This window comes from Sander vitreus, chromosome 2, assembly GCF_031162955.1.
Source record: "Sander vitreus isolate 19-12246 chromosome 2, sanVit1, whole genome shotgun sequence".
In the NCBI taxonomy this organism is placed as follows: Eukaryota; Metazoa; Chordata; class Actinopteri; order Perciformes; family Percidae; genus Sander; species Sander vitreus.
Genome location: NC_135856.1, coordinates 11,303,543 through 11,322,316, shown reverse-complemented (window position 1 = coordinate 11,322,316; position 18,774 = coordinate 11,303,543). Strand labels below are relative to the sequence as shown.

The 18,774-nt window shown below is 40.3% G+C and overlaps 2 protein-coding genes across 3 annotated transcripts; one reads left to right on the top strand and one right to left on the bottom strand.

Annotated features, from left to right (window-relative positions):
• Positions 1-3,664: 3,664 nt before the first annotated feature.
• On the bottom strand, positions 3,665-12,644 carry slc26a11 (solute carrier family 26 member 11). 2 transcript variants are annotated; one of them, XM_078277420.1, is made up of 15 exons: positions 12,502-12,644; positions 11,540-11,706; positions 11,177-11,411; positions 9,824-10,016; positions 9,466-9,551; positions 8,471-8,687; positions 8,046-8,224; positions 7,821-7,893; positions 7,069-7,180; positions 6,798-6,853; positions 5,466-5,606; positions 5,257-5,384; positions 4,486-4,585; positions 4,209-4,342; positions 3,665-4,073 (listed from the first exon to the last, which is right to left on the bottom strand). In XM_078277420.1, the coding sequence occupies exons 3-15, from the start codon at positions 11,378-11,380 to the stop codon at positions 3,984-3,986; spliced, it is 1,713 nt and encodes a 570-aa protein (XP_078133546.1). In that variant the 5' UTR covers positions 11,381-11,411; positions 11,540-11,706; positions 12,502-12,644; the 3' UTR covers positions 3,665-3,983. The 2 variants fall into 2 exon arrangements, with proteins under 2 accessions (XP_078133546.1, XP_078133555.1); XM_078277429.1 differs by lacking the exon at positions 11,540-11,706.
• A 44-nt stretch (positions 12,645-12,688) lies between these two features.
• Positions 12,689-18,559, top strand: sgsh (N-sulfoglucosamine sulfohydrolase (sulfamidase)). The gene is made up of 9 exons (XM_078277409.1): positions 12,689-12,958; positions 13,578-13,738; positions 13,849-13,954; positions 14,105-14,472; positions 14,900-14,981; positions 15,091-15,294; positions 17,012-17,178; positions 17,291-17,508; positions 18,223-18,559. The coding sequence occupies exons 1-9, from the start codon at positions 12,877-12,879 to the stop codon at positions 18,404-18,406; spliced, it is 1,572 nt and encodes a 523-aa protein (XP_078133535.1). The 5' UTR covers positions 12,689-12,876; the 3' UTR covers positions 18,407-18,559.
• Positions 18,560-18,774: the final 215 nt, after the last annotated feature.

The following is an 18,774-nucleotide window of genomic DNA, read 5'->3' as shown; positions in this document are numbered from 1 at the left end:
ACTTATTAATCAGGTCAGTGGAAAAACATAATGGAGACCTCTTTTGTCAATAGTAGTGATCGAAATATCAGAGAGTACATCAAGTACGGGGTGGCAGTAGCTCAGTCAGTAGGGAGTTGGGTTGGGAAACGGAGGGTCGCTGGATAAAGTCCCCCATATGGACCAAAGTATGGTGGTGGACTGGTAGCTGGAGAGGTGCCAGTTCACCTCCTGGGCACTGCCAAGGTGCTCTTGAGCAAGGCACCGAACCCCCAACTGCTCGTGGTGCCTTTCCATGGGCAGCCTCCTCACTCTGGCATCTCTCCATTAGTGCATGTATAGGTACTGAGCATGTGTGTTTAATTCAGACCTGTGTGTAATGTGTGTATTAACAAAAGAGTGAAAAACATTGTAATTTCCCCTTGCGGGATTAATAAAGTATAAAAAAAAAAAAAGAAAAGAAAAAAAAGTTCATTCCTGACCTTGTAAAAAGTATTTTGACCAAATAATCTTGACTCAAGGTCTACTTACTTGGTCTACTTACTTTTAGACCAAGTGGACAATGACTTAAACTTATTTTTTCAAATAAAACTCCAAGAAGAAGTATGGACATGCAGCTATAAATGGATTCCCTTGATGTAACATCAGGTGAATCTTGTCGTCATGCATGAATTGAACTGGCACTGCACATCTCAAGTCATTATTACTGTATAGCATGTCTGTGTTGGACCCCATCTCATGTTTGTGCAATATGTATTTCACTGGCTTTGATCATTCTTTTTTTCTTTTTATCAAACAGGTTTCTTTGCACTGCACAGAAAACAACCAGAGTAGACTAGAATGGATGGCCTTTCTCACAATCTCAATTTGATTTATTGTGTTTTTTTACACTAGTGTGTCACTTCTTATCATGATTTACTGGAATCACTGTGGCCCTTCCCTTTATTCTTTGTCTAATATATTTCTTAACTCACTTCCTCTTAGTGTTTAATAACTCCAAGGTACAATTTTGACCCAGTGCTTTGTTCTATAACAAAACAAGAGTGCTGATAATATCTTACATATTACACTTTATGCCAGTAAGTATCTGCGCACTAGAAGTATGCGACAAATCAATCAAACACCTCCTTGAAAGGTTGGGCATCATTCAAAAAGAAAGCTTTACTAATACAGCTTTCAGTCACACAGGTAGAAACATTGCTAAGAAAGCATATTAGGTTTGTGAACTTCTCAGAATGTATTTGAGTACCAGCTATAACAAAAATGTCAACCTCATGGTGGAGAAGGAGAAGTCAAGGTATCATGATTGACAGTATGATACATCGTATGGGCCCCATAAATATATGCACTAAATTTTACACCAATCCATCCAATGGATGTTGAGACTGAGTTATTAGTTTGGTCCAAAAAAAAAAAATCAGTCCAAGATGTCAGGTAGAAAACTGTTCTAATTGTTCCATGTACAAGTACAGTAAGCTGCAATGAGAGTTATTATTTATTTCTACTCTACATCGTGTTGAGAAAAGAAAAGGTGTGATAGGCTTATTTTCCAAGAATTCTCTCTGAGTAAACATTTACAGTCAGTAAATTATATCTCTCTCTCTGGAAATCTTTTCAATATGCAATGCAAAACAACCTGCTGCTCATGAGTCACTCATCAGTGAAACACCTCTGTTACTGTGTACAGCCCACACACACACACACACACACACACACACACACACACACACACACACACACACACACACACACTTTGAGTACTTTATGGTGATTATGGCAGTGGCTATTAAAAATATTCACACCCCATGGGAGAGATCATGTTTCATTGTTTCATAACACTGAAACAAAGATTATATACATATACAACTTAATGTCAGCATGTTTATTTTTTATTTGATTTATTTAGTTAATTGTTTTCAGTAACAGCGCATATTAATTAACATTTCTGTAACTATGCCAGAATTAGCTAGGAGGCTAGTTCTTGTCTGAAGTTGCTTTTAAGCTTGAAATTACTGCAAGCAGAGAGTTTTTCCAGTCTTGTAAAGGCCGCGTCACAGATTTCACAAGAGCAGATTTACTCAGCGTGTATTAAAATCCCTGTGGATTTATGTGTTGTGATGTGGAAATCACCAGAAACCTCTGCTTGCAAGAAAAATCTGTTTAACACTAATACTGCCAAATCACGGATGAAGCACTCTTAATATCTGGCAGTAGAGACCCTCCATGACGACACCAATTTGTGGGAAATGGTGCCGAATCAGCAATTCCATAGCTGACTTCACTAAAACACAAACAGACAAACAAACAAACAAAAAGACATGCATACATATGAAAATGTAAACCTTTTATTCAGTAAAATCCTCCTATAGATGTGGTGATTTGGGTTAATAATGTAATTCAATCTGTGCCATTGTGATGAATCAATGAAAACCATTTTGCCACTTCCTTGGCAACATTTCCTACAGTTTTTGCCGATTGCTTACACACTGAAATCAAAAGTATTACACAATTATCAAAACCTTACACTGAAGGAGCAATACATTGTCCAGATGTGGACCACTATAAGCACAATGTCTCACACTTTTTGCTAAACAATACACACAGTGATTTGCAAAACACTAAACACACTTGCATACATTAGACACAGAAGTATGTCATGATGTCACTACCTTGCAATTCCAAAGCACTGACAAATTACTACACCTATGAGCCAATCTGTGAAACACAGCCATCAGGTGCGCAAACACATTTGATTGTTTAATTGTAGACACACCAATCAGGTTTAAGCACTATATAAATGCAGCAGGTAAGTCTAGTATTTTCAGATCTTTTTTGTTTGTTTGTTGTTGTGTTTTTTGTTTTTTTTTTACAGTAATTGTAACCTGTACTGGATACAGTATTTTATGTTTGTCTGTTTGCTGAGCTAACAGTGTTATGCACACTACTGTAGTAGTATGAAAACTGGGATTTGTTTTGTTGTTGATACTCCATGTTGACTGATTTGGGTATATGGAGAGAAATAAATAAATTCCTCAGTCTGCAGCATTGGTCTTGTGTAGGGTTTGGTGAACTTATTCTGTAATTGCGCTTTCTCTGTGTACTTCAGTTACAGTACTCTAATCACTGAGAAGTAGAATTGCTAAACGTGTTAGGTTAGCAACAGCAGTGTGTAACTGGTTCAAACAGAACTAAGTCATATGAAACGTGTGTTTCATATGGTAACAAAATGTTTTCATGAATTAGTGTATAGTTTTTGCAAGAGTATTTCATTTAGCAAAGGGTCTGAGGTGTTCTGCTAATTGGGTGTGTGGTTGTGCTAATTGCGTGTAGTGTTCTGAAAAACCGGTCTCTGTTTTCAAAATAATGCTTAAGCAATCGAAAAAGAAGCTGTAAAATAAGGAAAACCGATCACCTTACACTTCCTTTTACTTAGATAATAAAAACAACTTGTTTTAATGGTGGCATATGTGTTAGTTAATAATGAGCAAAACAGAGCAACGCTAACAGACACCTGTCGTCCCTATTCTTATTGTGTAAATTCAGATTTGGTCCCTGGAAGCCCACCTATCACCTTCAGCCATATATATATATATATATATATATATATATATATATATATATATATATATATATATATATATATATATATATTTTACACAATATTATTTTTCTCATTATTTCCTCATTCATACAAAAAGCACAATACCCCACAAAAGCAGATACTGTACAATACTGTAAAACACAGTATTAGACATCTTTTTCAGTGTTGTTGTGCAATGGTAATGTAGTGCTGTAATCTCGGAGATCCCACAGTGATTTCCAAAGTCTAGTTTAGCCGTACACCTTACAGCAGGTGAATCAGTTGTTTTCAACTTTACAACAGCCAAATAACCTCAGATCCGAAATGTCACTGATGAGTGTTGCTACATTTCCTCTGTCCAGCATAAAAAATCTCCTCTCCAGTCTGTGATTGGATGGTTTTTGTGTCACACATTGAGGAGGCTCTATGACTCCATCTGCAGCGCCTCCTCCACACTGTCTGTATACCTGAAGCCCTGCAGATCAGCTGCGAGGAGAACCTCCAGAACAGAGGGCTGACGGTAGGAGGACGACAAAGACAGAGCGTGTGAGATAAAAACAGAAAGACACACATATATATTTTGTTTTGCCGTGTTGTTATAAGAACTGAATTCTGGCATTTTATTTTGAAATTTTCAGTAAAAACTCACCTGCAATCTGGAAAAGACCAGTTGCACTTCTCGTAATTTGAACTGCTTCAGCAGGTCCCTGAGCTCGTTGATCACTGAGTAATCAACGATGCTGACATGATGGAAATCCAGGACCATTGAGCGTGGAGGAGCCACTTAAGGGACATTAAGGGAAGAAAACAGGAGAGTAAATGAGAGGAAAAACTGAAAGAGAGGAGCTGGTTAAACACGAAAAAGATCACCACACATTACTGTAAGTGTCCTGTGAAAAAAGACAGGCTATCAAACAAATCCTTACCCTGCAGAGCCTGAGTGTGTATAATGTGGCTGAGATACTCTGTGGCAGGGAAGCTGAGTCCACTGCCTAACTCCATCACCAGCACACCGTGATCAGACACCTGCACACAACAGAAACACGTTAACACAAAAGCAATCCTGTACCGTTAGATACCATGATTTCATAATGTTTAAAACACTGCAGCAGCCCTTTGGCCTTGTTATCGTACCTATGTTTCCTCGAACGTCCTCGTCTTATTCTACTTGAGTTAGTGAATTCCTGTATTTCACAGAGGAAGAGCAAGAGGTAATGCCAAAAGGTGCAGCCCTCTGGTTTATTGAGGCTGTTAACGGAGAAACTGGTATGGAAGAGTAGCTCTGACACTACTGGGACTGGTGTCACATTTATAAAGAAGCCCCTGCTCAAGGCACCAAAAAATGATAGTCAACTTCGATCTTTTAGATGAATACTTATATTTCTCTAAACTCTGCTGTACATATCTCCATGTGACCATCAACTAAAGGTGGGAGATATGGATAAAAGATCATCAAAATATATTTTTTATTCGGATATAAATGGAAATTAAGGTAATAACATTGAGAGTCTGTTTTTGGCTAAATTAGTGAATTAAATCCCTGATAAATACTACTAACTAATGACTTGTACTACTTTTAGTAATGGTACTCTTGTCCTGTAACAATGCAAACAAATGACTATTGTACCTTGGTGGCAGTGAAAGGTTAATATGTTTCTCCTCCCTCACACACCATCCTGTATAGAATATTACAGTACCTTTATCTGGGGTCTTGCCAGGTTGTACAGCAGCAAGGCTCCAGATACAACTACACCCCCTACGATGCCGTACTGCACCTGCCAGAAACTCATCAGGAACGTCACAACAAAAGGCAGCAGGTCCAGCTCTGTAGGAGACATGTGAGCATGAGACCACAATTAAACAAACAAATATATGAGAGACACAGAAAAACAAAGAAGACACCTACTGCGTATCCTCCACATCTTAGCCACGATGCGGTAATCCGCCATGGGAGCTACCGCACAGATGATAACAGCAGCTAAGGAAGCTTTGGGGATGTAGTAGAAGGCCGGCATGAGGAACGCCAGGGAAAGCAACACTATCACACCTGAAAAAACAGAGAGAAAGAGAGAGAGAAGGGAACATTTAAAGAGATTCCTCATTTCCAAACTAAGAAGAATGCAGACTGAGCAAATCTACACACACACAGAGAGAGAGAGAGAGAGAGAGAGAGAGAGAGAGAGAGAGAGAGACACACATATGATAGATTTCTTTTTTGTTGTTCCAGACAAGTATTTAAAATTCAAAAGTAAATAATAAGTGTTAGTGCTGAAGTCACCAAACCCTAAAAAAAAACAATTTTACCAATGTAATGTTGCATTGAACCAAAAAAGTAAAAAAAAAAGAAAAAAAGAATTGAGGTCTTTCAACAGACTACTCTGTGTTATCTTAAATAACATTTTTGAGCATGACCACAGAAAAAATCCTTCTGCTATTCGCTGATTAATCAGCCATTGATCACAAAGTCTGGTTGATGTGCATATTAATGGTTTAACCCCAAAAGGTGCCGTTTCATTATTTCTTTAGTTTCTTAGAGGAAGAGTTTGTTGGTGCAGAAGAGTTGGGCTGCCTCGGTTTAAGATTTATGTAGTTTAAGATAAATGTTGTCTCGGTCTCTTCAACACTTCTACCTCTGAACTCCATGACAACACATGTCTACAGAGGAGAGAGAGAGAGAGAGAGAGAGAGAGAGAAAGAGAGAGAAAAGGAAGCTAAGAAACAAGAGTGCTGATAATAGATTAACAGGGGTCAGCTACCGTGAGCAGCTTACTAGCAACTCGCAAGTGTGCAAGAGAGTTTTTTGGAAATGTTGATGTGTCCTATCTCATCTTTTGGCAGATAAGATAAAATAAGATAAGATAGACAATAAAGTATATCTTATCTATCTTATTATCTTGTCCTCTCCAATCTGCATGCCAAATGACCTCTTTCACAGCCATTGGCCAGAGCACAGCCTGTTATTTACAGTAGCATGACTGACTTTTTCCCCATCCACATTTAGCGAAGAACCGCCCTACTCTGCCTCCGATTGGCTAGTACTCGCTGCTTTCTTCACAGAATGCGGCGCAAAGGGAAAAAAATAACACTATCTGAGCGGGCTCTGTAGATGATGGCAGGCTTAATGCTGATATGGCACACTGATTAACAAGAACATTTTTAAATGGCACTTCATATCAAAAAGGTTGCCGACCCCTGATTTATAACATAGACCATAACACTGGAAAGTGTCAGGACTCACTGGTGATGATTCCTCCAGCTGGACTGCAAACACCAGTCTGAGAGTTCACTGCCGTCCTGGATGTGAGCAGAAAATATGACGCTGTAAATATTAGACACCTTGACCTCACACACACACACACACACACACACACACACACACACACACACACACACACACACACACACACACACACACACACACACACACACACACACACACACACACACACACACACACACACACACACACACACACACACACACACACACACACACACACACACACACACCTTCCAAAGCTGCCAGTGACAGGGTAGGCTGACACAAAGGAGCCCATGATATTGGTCACACCAATTGCCAGCAGCTCCTGGTTGGCATCAATTCTGTAGTCGTTCTGACTGGCTGAGGACAAACAGGAAGTTAAAAATCAGTCTGATGAGACACCCATTCTTTAACTGCATGTTAGGATAATTATTTTTCAAAGAATGGACAAAATCAGTTCTCTCAAACTAATAGTCAGCATAGTCTTTAACAACAGCTTTTTATAAAGGAAAAGGGAATAATATTACAAAGAGATACTGTCTTCTTATCTCTGGTCAGGCCCGGCGGCTCCTCCACATGTGCTCTCTCTGCCCTCATGGGCATTCTGTGCTTTTCACAAGGTCAGTGGCTCTCATGACTATCTCATGAGAAACAGAAATAGTTGCACACAGACCTCATGCAAATAGTTTAACACTAAAATGAAGCAAAGATTATAGCAAGCATAACTTTTCTAACACTGTCATTATTATCTAATGATGGTATTTTTGGGGTAGTAGTAGAGAGAGAGGGGGTGACAAGAAGCAGGTCGGATTTGAACCCGGGCCGCTGACCACACGGGCGCACACTCTACCGGATGAGCACGAGGACGCCCCATAATCATGTGTGTCTGAACAACATCTTATGGAAATCCATTTGATAGTTGTTGAGATATTTCAGTCTGGGCCAACTGACAGACAAACATTGCCATCTCTATGCTGCTAGTGTGGCTAAAAACACTTACCAAAAGCTTTAGCAATAGCAATGCTCTCCAACAGACCCATGAAGGGAATCACAGCAAGCCCTCCTCCAAAGCCCTGCACAAAACACAGAAAGGACAACTGGCTAGTCAGCTGCTCTTCTGGTGAAGTGGAACGATTTTGGGAAGTAAAAGTTGCAACTCAATCTTTTAGCAAAAAAGATTCACTGCCCTCCCCCCTGTTGCTGGCCTCGTCACTTTGCTCCGTACCTCTACAATCTCTCCAAAGGAGACGACGGTGCCGTTGGCTGTGGTGTCTGAGGTGGGTGGGGGCCTGAACGGCGGGAGCCCCTGGGGAGTTTTCCCAGTGACTGTAAACACGGGATGACCGTAAGCATTCCAAGAAAATGCCACCAAGGATGCAGCCACGACCACCAGAGCGTTACGCACTGACCAAGACAGAGAAGACATGGCGAAATTGGAGGAAAGTTTTAGAAAAGTAAAACATGCATTCATAGCAAGTGAAATAAAAAGCTAATTCATTTTTCTCAATCCTCAAAAAACTGTTATTGTTGTACCACACACACACACACACACACACACACACACACACACACACACACACACACACACACACACACACACACACACACACACACACACACACACACACACACACACACACAGGTACTGACTGGTAGCAACCGTCCACACTAGTTTCCTGGCGACTCTGGAGCAGGTGGGAGCGTCGTCAGTGCCCAGACTCTTCTTCATAAAGAACAACATGACCAGCAGAGCGAGACAAAGCAGACCCAGTACCACGTCACCTATCCTGGCTTCTGGGATCTTGTAGAAGGTGTAGTAGACCTCCAGGACGAACTCGTGGGGAATGCCCTGGAGTCCCAGAATATTCTAGAAACAGAAAAGACGCGACTGCCATCAGCTGAAACAACCGACTGATTTGTGAGTTGTAGACCGAATGAGTTGTAGATCTGGTCTCTCGCTTTGCATTTTAGATAATTTTAGTAAATGCTAAATTTGTTTGCAGATCCAAATAAATCAAGAGAAAATCCGCCCCCATAAGCTGCTGGTCAAACCAGACCAAGTGCGGCTGTAGTTGTGAATCCCTATTAGTGTATTTAATTGCAAGGGGTAGTAACAAGAGGTGTGTTAATAGCAAGAATGTGTTATTTCTTCTTTTAAATGTTCTATAATCTTACTATAAATATGAGAAATCGTTCATCTGTCTTCCAGAAATGCTGCTCCTAAATCAGAAAGTTAAACATGCACTCTCACCATCATACAAACGAGTCCTTGCTGTTCTGTAAACTGTGTGGAGCACACCGATACTGGGCGCTAATTCCTTCCATGTCAACATTTAAAAAAAAATCTACATTAACACATAAAAACAACAACACATTTTGTAAAGGATCTATTATGTCACTGACAAGATATTGTCATTGAGCGGGACATTTTCCAGTTGGAAGATTCCAAGATTCCAATTGTCAGCGCTTTCAGTTGGACAAACTATCTAATAGAGACAATGTTTCTAAATGAAATCAAACATACGTATCTTTGACATTTCTGTTCATGAGTACAGGAGCTGGTAACTGGTGGTTTTGTAGATGTATGTGTTGTTTATGTTGCTGTGTTTGTTTGAGACAAGTGAGTGCATGTGTTTAACTCTCACCTTGACCTGGCCAAAGCCAATGGTTATCGCAGCAGCACAAGTGAAGCCTTTTATTACAGGGAAAGAGATGAAGTCTAGCAGGAAACCTGCAGAAGACAAGCAAAGCAATGAACAATTCGTCATAGATAGAAGTCGTGGTAGGAAGTGTCTCATGTCACACAACTCATGTCTAATATTGTAATGTTTTTAAATCAGGTTTTGATACAGAGCTCAACTTAAAATGTCACATATGCTAAATATAATTGCTATCAAGTGAAAACAATATGTCACACTTTTTGTAGGTTTGTCCACTTGGCTCGCAAGTGTCAACTAAATTAAGAAAAACCCCAAAACTGGTGTCACCTGACCCGTCCCTCACCTAATCTCAGTAATGCCATTAGAGCCTGGATGACTCCACAGAGGAGGCTCAGCAGCACGGCTCGGTGCGGCTGCCCCCCCACCACGGAGAAGCACAGGAGGGACATGATGGCCGTGGGACCCAGTGTCACGTCCTTAGAGGTCCCCAGGAGGGTGTAGACGAACCCCCCCATGAAGGCAGAGTACAGTCCGTACTGAGGAGAGAAAGGCTTTTAGATTGAGTCATTACAGTCCCTCTCCACTCAACAATCTGTTTCTTCTTGTTGCTTGACCAGAGTTTGACACTATAAAGCTTTTTTCACATTCGTCTGATGAAGGAGGAATGTTTCTCTGTGTTCTCGTACGTCATAACTACTTTGGAAGCCAATCATGGTTCAATATGCAAATTAAACAAGTGTGATGTGGACATTTAAAACCTTCAGTGCACACTCACTGAGAAAGGACTTTTCAGTGAAGTAGGAGGCATCTTGTGTCCAGCAGTTAAACTTTTGAAACTTTTAAAAACATTTTCATACTGTACTCGTAGATTTAGGATTTTTCGAAGGATGGACAAGAAACAAATGTAATTGGAAGAGTATTTTAGATGTCTTAAAACGTATGTGGAAGGGATCTTTACTCTTGATTATATTCTCATAAATTGATTTCTCATTTGGTCGATAAAATGTCAGAAAATAGGGCAAAATTACCCTCAATATTTCTTGTAGATTACTTGTTTTGTCCAACCATCTGTTCACAACCCACAGACATTACATTTGTGGGAAAAAAATCATTTGAGAAAAGGTGTGGCATTTTTGCTTGAAAAATTACAATTAATTGACTTCAATCAAGTAATTGCTTCAGCTGTAATGATGAATAAATAAAGAGAATTATCTTTAAGTGAAAGCAGTGCATCAGTAAAATGGGATGGTATTGATAGACGACATCATGATTTCAACTCTGAAATGTTGAGAACAAGTGACAAAACATATGGAGGGGATGCACACTTGCTCACTTCTTTTGTTCATGGCCCCAGGAAAACTAGCGACTAGAGGTGTGATGAGATCTTGACCCACGAGATTTCTCGTCGAGGTAAAAAGTGTCTCGCGATATCACTACCCAAGTGCAGAGGAGCAGCCAGCATGACGGATGAGTCTGACTTGAACCTCGAAATTAGTGTCAATCTCGTGAACCCAACCTCGTGTCTCGTCTGGTCTGGTCTGGTCTGGTCTGGTGAGCTGGGTGTCAAGTAACGGGGATCCAAATATGGAATACTGTAGTAGTTGATTTTAACAACTTGATGATTGAAAACAGCCCAGCTGGAGAGAGTTAAATCTAAATGGAAGTTGAATCCACAGAAAACCCAGCTATGATTTACCTGAACAGGAAGGCCGGCTACTTCAGCATAAGCCAGCGCCTGCGGTACAGTCGTCAGCCCGACGGTGAGGCCTGCGAGCAGGTCCATCTGAAGCCACTTCAGCTTGTACCTGGGCAGCCAGGAGAGGATCGGCAGCCAGGCCTTGAGGGTGTTGTAAGAGCAGCAGCCCCGAGCCGACAATCGACCCAGCAGAGGCCTGTCCATCGCACAAGGATTACAGGTCAGGAAGGAGAACCTGGAGAGGAGGATGACGACAACGAAAAGGATGAAGAGACAGCAGCAATGTGCACAAAGGGAAAAGTGACATTTTACATATTCAAATGTGTGCATGAGTAGGCTGATTACAGAATAAAAGCCACTTACACTAAGTGTTTAAGTTTCCTCCTCTGCTTTAAATGTCATTCGTCAGCTGCTTGGTTTCTCTGGTTTTGCGCACAGCATTCAGGGAAACGCAACAAAAATGTGCTCTGTATGCATGCAGTTTGCATATTAAAGAAAGCGTATGCCATATCTTCTGTGCATTCTGTGATCTGTGTGTAATAGGAAAAAAAAAAAAAGTCTTCAGGTAACTGACTTGTAAGCTGCCAGGTCAGACATTCAATTTGTCTTTCTGTGTCCCTCTACCTTAACAAGCTTTTAGGTTGTTAGGTTTTATGATGGTCATACAACAGGTAAGTGTGCTGCATACCTTTTTTTCTCCACAATCATCTAAAAGCCATTAAACAAAGAAATAATCCCACACATATTCCTCGGTGTTATGTGAGTTGACCAGTAGCTTCATTTTATAGTGTAATATTTTATTTATCTCCCATTGTGTCCTGTAATGTGTTTGTTATGTAGGCTATAATATTCTACTAAAATAGATTGAACAATAAGATGTTGCATTAACAATGTGGAAGAACATGAATGATTTAAATTAAACAGCTGTGTGACTGGAACAAACACAATAGATGAAGATAGAATAGAATAGAAGAGATTTGAATAGAACTGAAAAACAACACGTAATAGAATAGAAAAAACTAATGGAAATAGAGAAACAGATTAGAGTAGAGTGGAATAGAAGAGAACAGAAAAAGACACAACAGAACAGAATAGAAAACACTACACAATAGAATTGAACAGAATAGGGCAAAAAAGCAATGCAATAACACACTACACAGTTGTTATGTAGTGATTGTACTATATTTCGGGACACCCTCGAAAACGAGATACTTCTCAAGAGGTTTATCCTAATAAAGAATAAAGAATAGAAAAGAGCAAACAATCCAACAACATAGAATAAAATAGAAAAACAAGACGTATAACAATATAATAGAAACTCTTACTAAATCTCTCTCTTCATCTGGTTCAGCTGTGATTTTTAGCTCCTTCTCTGTCAACCCTGGATGTGGTGTCAACGCATTGTTGTTACTTTTCCAAAACCACTTCCTAAAATGACATTTCGCTGATGAAGCGCGAGACGGTTCCTGTTTTCTATCCTCACGTGACCTTTTTTCATGTGACCACAGATGGGCGGGGCTTAAGTTGTTTGAGGAAGACGGTAAAAACAAATCCAATACAAATGGTCCAAATCCGTCTGGCACACAGCTCTACTTGTCACGTTATGTACTTTAGGTAATACTTGTGATGACTGAATTCATTTTATTTATTGAATGTAATTGTTAAGATTAGAAGAAGAGCTAATCATCCTCATCACGACCATGCTGCTTGAGTTGTTTCTTCTCATTTTGGCATCATGTTGCATCGGGGAGTCAAAGAGAAGAAATGTCCTTCTAATAATTGGTGAGTGAACTTTTACATTTATAAGTCCTGCTAGTTTTAAAGACTTCAAATGTCTTTTGAACTGGAAGAATTACAATGCTGAAATATCAGGTACACCTAGCTAAATCTAATACACTCTAATACAACAGTCCAGCAATAAATCATATTGCATTTTACAGAGAGGGGGTATTATTATAGCATACCCTCACTGATATGGATGGGGTGGACAAAAATACCTCTCTGTATAATGATGTACTATTGGTCATACTAAGTATGTGGACAAGTCTATCACAGCCTACACGTGCTTCTATGTATTCCATTCAAGGGAAGTCTTACAGTCAACAATGACAACAGTGTGCCTTCAACTTTATAGCAACAGATTGTTTCAACATGAACATGCCACAGAGCACAAAGCCAGGTCCATAAAGAAATGGTTGTCTCATTTTGGTGTGGAAGAACTTGCCTGCACATAGCTCTGCGTTCAACCCCATTAAACACCTTTAGGATAAACTGAAACACTGACAGCGACGTCCAACATCAGTGGGTGACATCACGAATGCTCTTGTGGCTGAATGGGAGCAAATCCCCATTTTGACCATGTAGTGTTAGAGCTAATACATGTGTCTTTTCTCTCTTCCAGCTGATGATGCAGGTTTTGAGACGGAGGTGTATAACAACTCTGTGGTCCACACCCCCCACCTGCGCTCTCTGGCCCAGCGTAGCCTGGTGTTCAGCAACGCCTTCACCTCTGTCAGCAGCTGCTCCCCCAGTCGCTCCACCATCCTCACTGGCCTGCCACAGGTGAGAAACACACACACACACACACACACACACACACACACACACACATATGGATGCCTCTCATTTGTGCATGAAGGCACAGTATTTAGGTCTGTTTGATGTGTTTTCAGCACCAGAACGGCATGTATGGGCTTCATCAGGGTGTTCACAACTTCAACTCGTTTGATGGAGTACAAAGTCTGCCGTTGCTCCTCAGCCAAGCCAACGTACACACAGGTAAGTAACATAGACACCAGTTTATTTCAAGTCTAAGTCACTCACACACTCTCACACACACACACACACACACACACACACACACACACACACACACACACACACAACCATTTCTCCCCCTCTATCCTTTCTCTTTTCTCACTCCCACAGGTATAATTGGGAAGAAGCATGTCGGTCCTGGATCTGTATACCCTTTTGATTTTGCCTACACGGAAGAGAACAACTCTGTCCTCCAGGTGGGGAGGAACATCACCCGTATCAAACTCCTGGTCCGAAAGTTTTTCCAGACCCATAACGAAGAAGCTTTTGAACGAAGGCGAAAGAAAGACGAGAATAAAGAAAATATAAAAGATGAAGAGAAGCCGTTTTTCCTGTATGTTGCCTTTCATGACACCCACCGATGTGGACACTCGCAGCCCCAGTATGGAGCTTTCTGTGAGAAGTTTGGGAATGGTGAAATGGGGATGGGTAGAATACCTGACTGGACACCAGAATATTACACACCAGAACAAGTAAAGGTCAGTGACATACAGATTTTATGTTTTCAAATCCCACTCTCATTGGAAAACAAGGATTATAAACTGTGAAACTGGTTTCATTTGGATTAATTGGCCTCACGTGACTTTTTCACCTTTTTAAAAAAATATAAATTTATACCTATTTCAAAAATGTTACTTCATATTTCTTGTATTATAACATTTATCATTTCTACAGCAGTACATTTGATAGCATATTTTTTTTGTGGCTGCTCATGATATACCATGAACATGTGCATTTTTCTTTTCACTTCATGGTCACATCTCTACTGCTGCTGTTATGCTGTTTTTAAACAAACAAAATTACAAATCCTAAGATTTTATCTCATTGATTATTGTAATGAAATACATCTGAAAGACACACAGAGTCAAACGTTTGATGAACCTGTCCTCATCTTGTGTACTTCAGGTTCCTCCTTTTGTGCCGGACACACCTGCGGCCCGAGCCGACTTGGCTGCACAGTACACCACGGTTAGCAGGCTGGACCAAGGTAGTTAAACCACCTACCCATAAAAAGACACAAAGGCACAAAAAAAGAGGACAGAGAGAAGCTATTTTTGTGAAACGCTAAGCTATAATTGTGTGAATTTCCTCTGCAGGTATCGGTTTGGTTCTTCAGGAGCTCAGGGACGCTGGTTATGAGAACGACACTCTGGTCATCTACAGCTCCGATAATGGCATCCCCTTTCCGAACGGCAGAACCAACCTGTATCGCTCAGGGACAGCCGAACCCATGCTGGTGTCCTCTCCAGAGCACAGGGAGCGATGGGGAGACACCAGCCAGGCCTACGTCAGCCTGCTGGGTAAGAGATGGATGTAATGAAATATAGACCATAAAGTCTGTCACTTGTCAAGTCAGCCACTTGCTGTGAGCACAGTGTCCATAGCAGGTTTTGTTCCAGTTTAGTGCTCACACCAGTTGCTACCATCCTTTTTTGGCTTGTGACTCCTTAAAACAGGGTACCAGCGGGGATCTTAAAAGTCTTAAAAATGTCTTAAATATAATATTCGAAAAATAAGGCCCTAAAAGTCTTAAATTTCTTTAGAAAGTCTTAAATTTCGTTCACAAAGGTCTAACATTTGTATTGTCCTTTCATAAGATTAAATAACTCCTCCATCGTTTCGTCACAAAGCATGCATGTATTGAGTACTACAATTAAATATTGTATTAAGTTCAAGTCCTAAAATCCTTTCGGGTATTCCGTTATATCCTACATACTTTTGCCAGTACGTTCATGAAGTTGGTATTAAATTTCATTCTTAAAGGTATTAAAAATGTCTTTAAAAGTCTTAACTTTAACTTGTGGAAACCTGGGGGTACCTTGTAAAACGAAGAAATGTCTACTTCTATGTGACCCCTCATCACAGGTTATGGCCTTAGTGAGAAATGAGTTGTGAGCAGTTCAATCAAAGAGGGATTTTCTAATTTTTTTATTTCTAATTTTTTCCAGGGTTTTGTAGGCCACACAGGTATCGGTATTGCAGTAAAAAAAGAAAAAGTAAAAAAAAAAAAAATAAAATTCTAATCCTCTTGTGACCACTCAGATTTATCTTGGGACCCCTCAGTGTGTTCCCAGGTCGGGAACCATGGGCTTAGACAATTGAACAAACAGTGAAGTCAATGTGTTTTATCTGATGTGCTACATCGGCCACCAGAGAGAGACTTAACAATTGTGCTATCAGCAGCAGATCTCAGATAAAATAAGAAACTGAAAATGATCTCCTGAGAGGGTAATAATTAAATGTAATCAGGACAATACCATCAGTTAAACAATAGAAAAAAACTGTTGTGATATAAATGTCTGCAGATTCTATTAACAACACATTAAAAAAACTAACTGTGGCAAATATTTACTTATATAAGTAGTAGGTGTAATGAACATTAAATAACGTTAAACACTTGTCACTGTCCTATGAAAACCATGTTTCTCCATGATGTCAACTTTTTAGGAGCTAAGAAAACCAACACTGTTTCCAATGGATTTTTAAATGGTTTATTTATTTATTTATTTATTTAATTTCAAAAACTGGGACAATTGGAGACAACATGGAGGAGAACTTGATCCTTCAATTAAAGATTATTTTTTGGGCATTTTTAGGCCTTTATTGACAGGACAGCTGAAGACATGAAAGGGGAGAGGGGGGGGAATGACATGCAGCAAAGGGCCGCGGGTCGGAGTCGAATCCGGTCCCGCTGCGTCGAGGAGTTAACCTCTGTATATGGGCCCGCTCTACCAACTGAGGTAGCCGGGCACCCTTGATCCTTCAATTAATCTGAAACATTCAAAACCTGCCTATTTGGAGATATGTGGTTTTCATCGGACAGTGACATGTAAATATATTTACAGTATGAAATAATAGCAACACTGTACTAATTATGAGTACAGTATTTTAGAATTTCTATAATTATTATTGCAGGAATACTAACATTAAATTGAAATGTATCAACTCCGATATTACTCTAGTTTGCCTTATTTCGTCACTGTCTTTTCTCTTCTTCTCCCTCTCTTGTTTTGGCAGACATCACTCCCACAATTCTGGAATGGTTCTCTGTTCCCTATCCATCCTACAGCCTCCCCGGCGGCCCCGCCACCCTGGTTCACCTCACCGGTCGCTCCTTACTGCCTGCTCTGGTCACTGAGCCCAGCAGCTGGCACACTGTCTACGCCAGCCAGTCCCTTCACGAGGTCTGTGAGCACTGCTGTTTTTTAACTACCAGACGGGATGTCATGGCCCCTGTCACAAATAGAAGAAGTCAAACAATGGGCCTTGACTGCTGTACTGTCATTTGGATTTCAGGTAACCATGTACTACCCAACCCGCTCCGTCCACCAGGGGGCGTACCACCTTCTCCACAACCTACACTACCGCATGCCCTTCCCCATCGACCAGGACCTGTACATGTCACCCACCTTCCAGGACCTGCTGAACCGCACGAGGCTGAGTGAGCTCACGCACTGGTTCAAAAGCCTGGAGCAGTATTACTACAGAGAGCGCTGGGAGCTGTTTGACTCCAGGTCTGTTACAAATCATGTTGCTCCATCATGTTTTCAGCTAAGCAGAAGATAAATATCAGTCCCATTTGAGCTTAGAGATCGACGCCCAAAGCAGAGTGATCACAATACCTTACCTTAATTGGTGGATGACACAAGTTCCTCTGATTGATATAAGGTACACCATCCACTGTTCACAGTGTGATTAGGCATAAGGAAATGGTCAGAAACTGACACAATAAAGGATGGAAAATGTTCTCAAACTAAATCAAATATGAATATTCATAAGTGGAAATAGGTACGCTTCTCCTGCAATGAACTTCAGTTAGTTGCTCTCAACAACAAAAAACCTGCAACGTATGTTTCCTAAAAGAAGGAAAAAGAGGAAAGTGGCTAAAGCATCACCTTCTGTGTTGATGGTCTGACAAATTCTAATACTGTCAGTCCATTTTTCATTTATATTGTCAATATATAGAATTTTCAAATAAACCATTTTAATTAAACACTACAGGGCTTCCTTTGCTTCACTGTGACCAAAAAAAGAGCACGAGCATGTTCTCTGTGGTGAAGAGAAACATCATTTAGACCTTCATCCTGGGAATTAAAACAATAAAGCTTTATTTTACCTTCAATAGTTTTTTTTTTTATAGAGAACTTGAGGTCTTCAGTATAAGACAACCCAATCTTGTTCTCTCTGTTTATGAGGCTTCAATTTGAACATATGCTTCACCAACACAGGACAGACCCACTGGAAACGAGGAACCTGGTATCAGACCCAAACTACAGCGCCGTGCTGGAGAGCCTGAGGCAGAGTCTGCAGAAGTGGCAGTGGGAGACGGGGGACCCCTGGGTCTGTGGACCTGACTACGTCCTGGAGGACAAACTAGAGCCACACTGCAGACCACTCTACAATGGACTCTGATGGACACTGCTGGTACTTTTACTCATCTTGATCGACACGATGTCCACACATTCTTCTTATAAAATAAATAACATTCATATGTAGTTTTATTTTTGTATGTCACTGCTACTTTTTTAATGCTAAATAATAAACTTAAATTACCTTAATTCCTAACATTGTTTATGGTATAGTATAATTCTTCTTCTTTATGTAACCATATAATTTCATCATTCAAGTCAGTGGTCCTTCTTATCTGGCTCTATATACTTAAGGTACATTTTCCCATCATCATCAGACCCCCTCATAACTGAATATATATATATATATATAACTTAATTGAACAAATGTAGATGCAGCCCTCTTTGTTTTTAGTCTCCATCACTGTTATA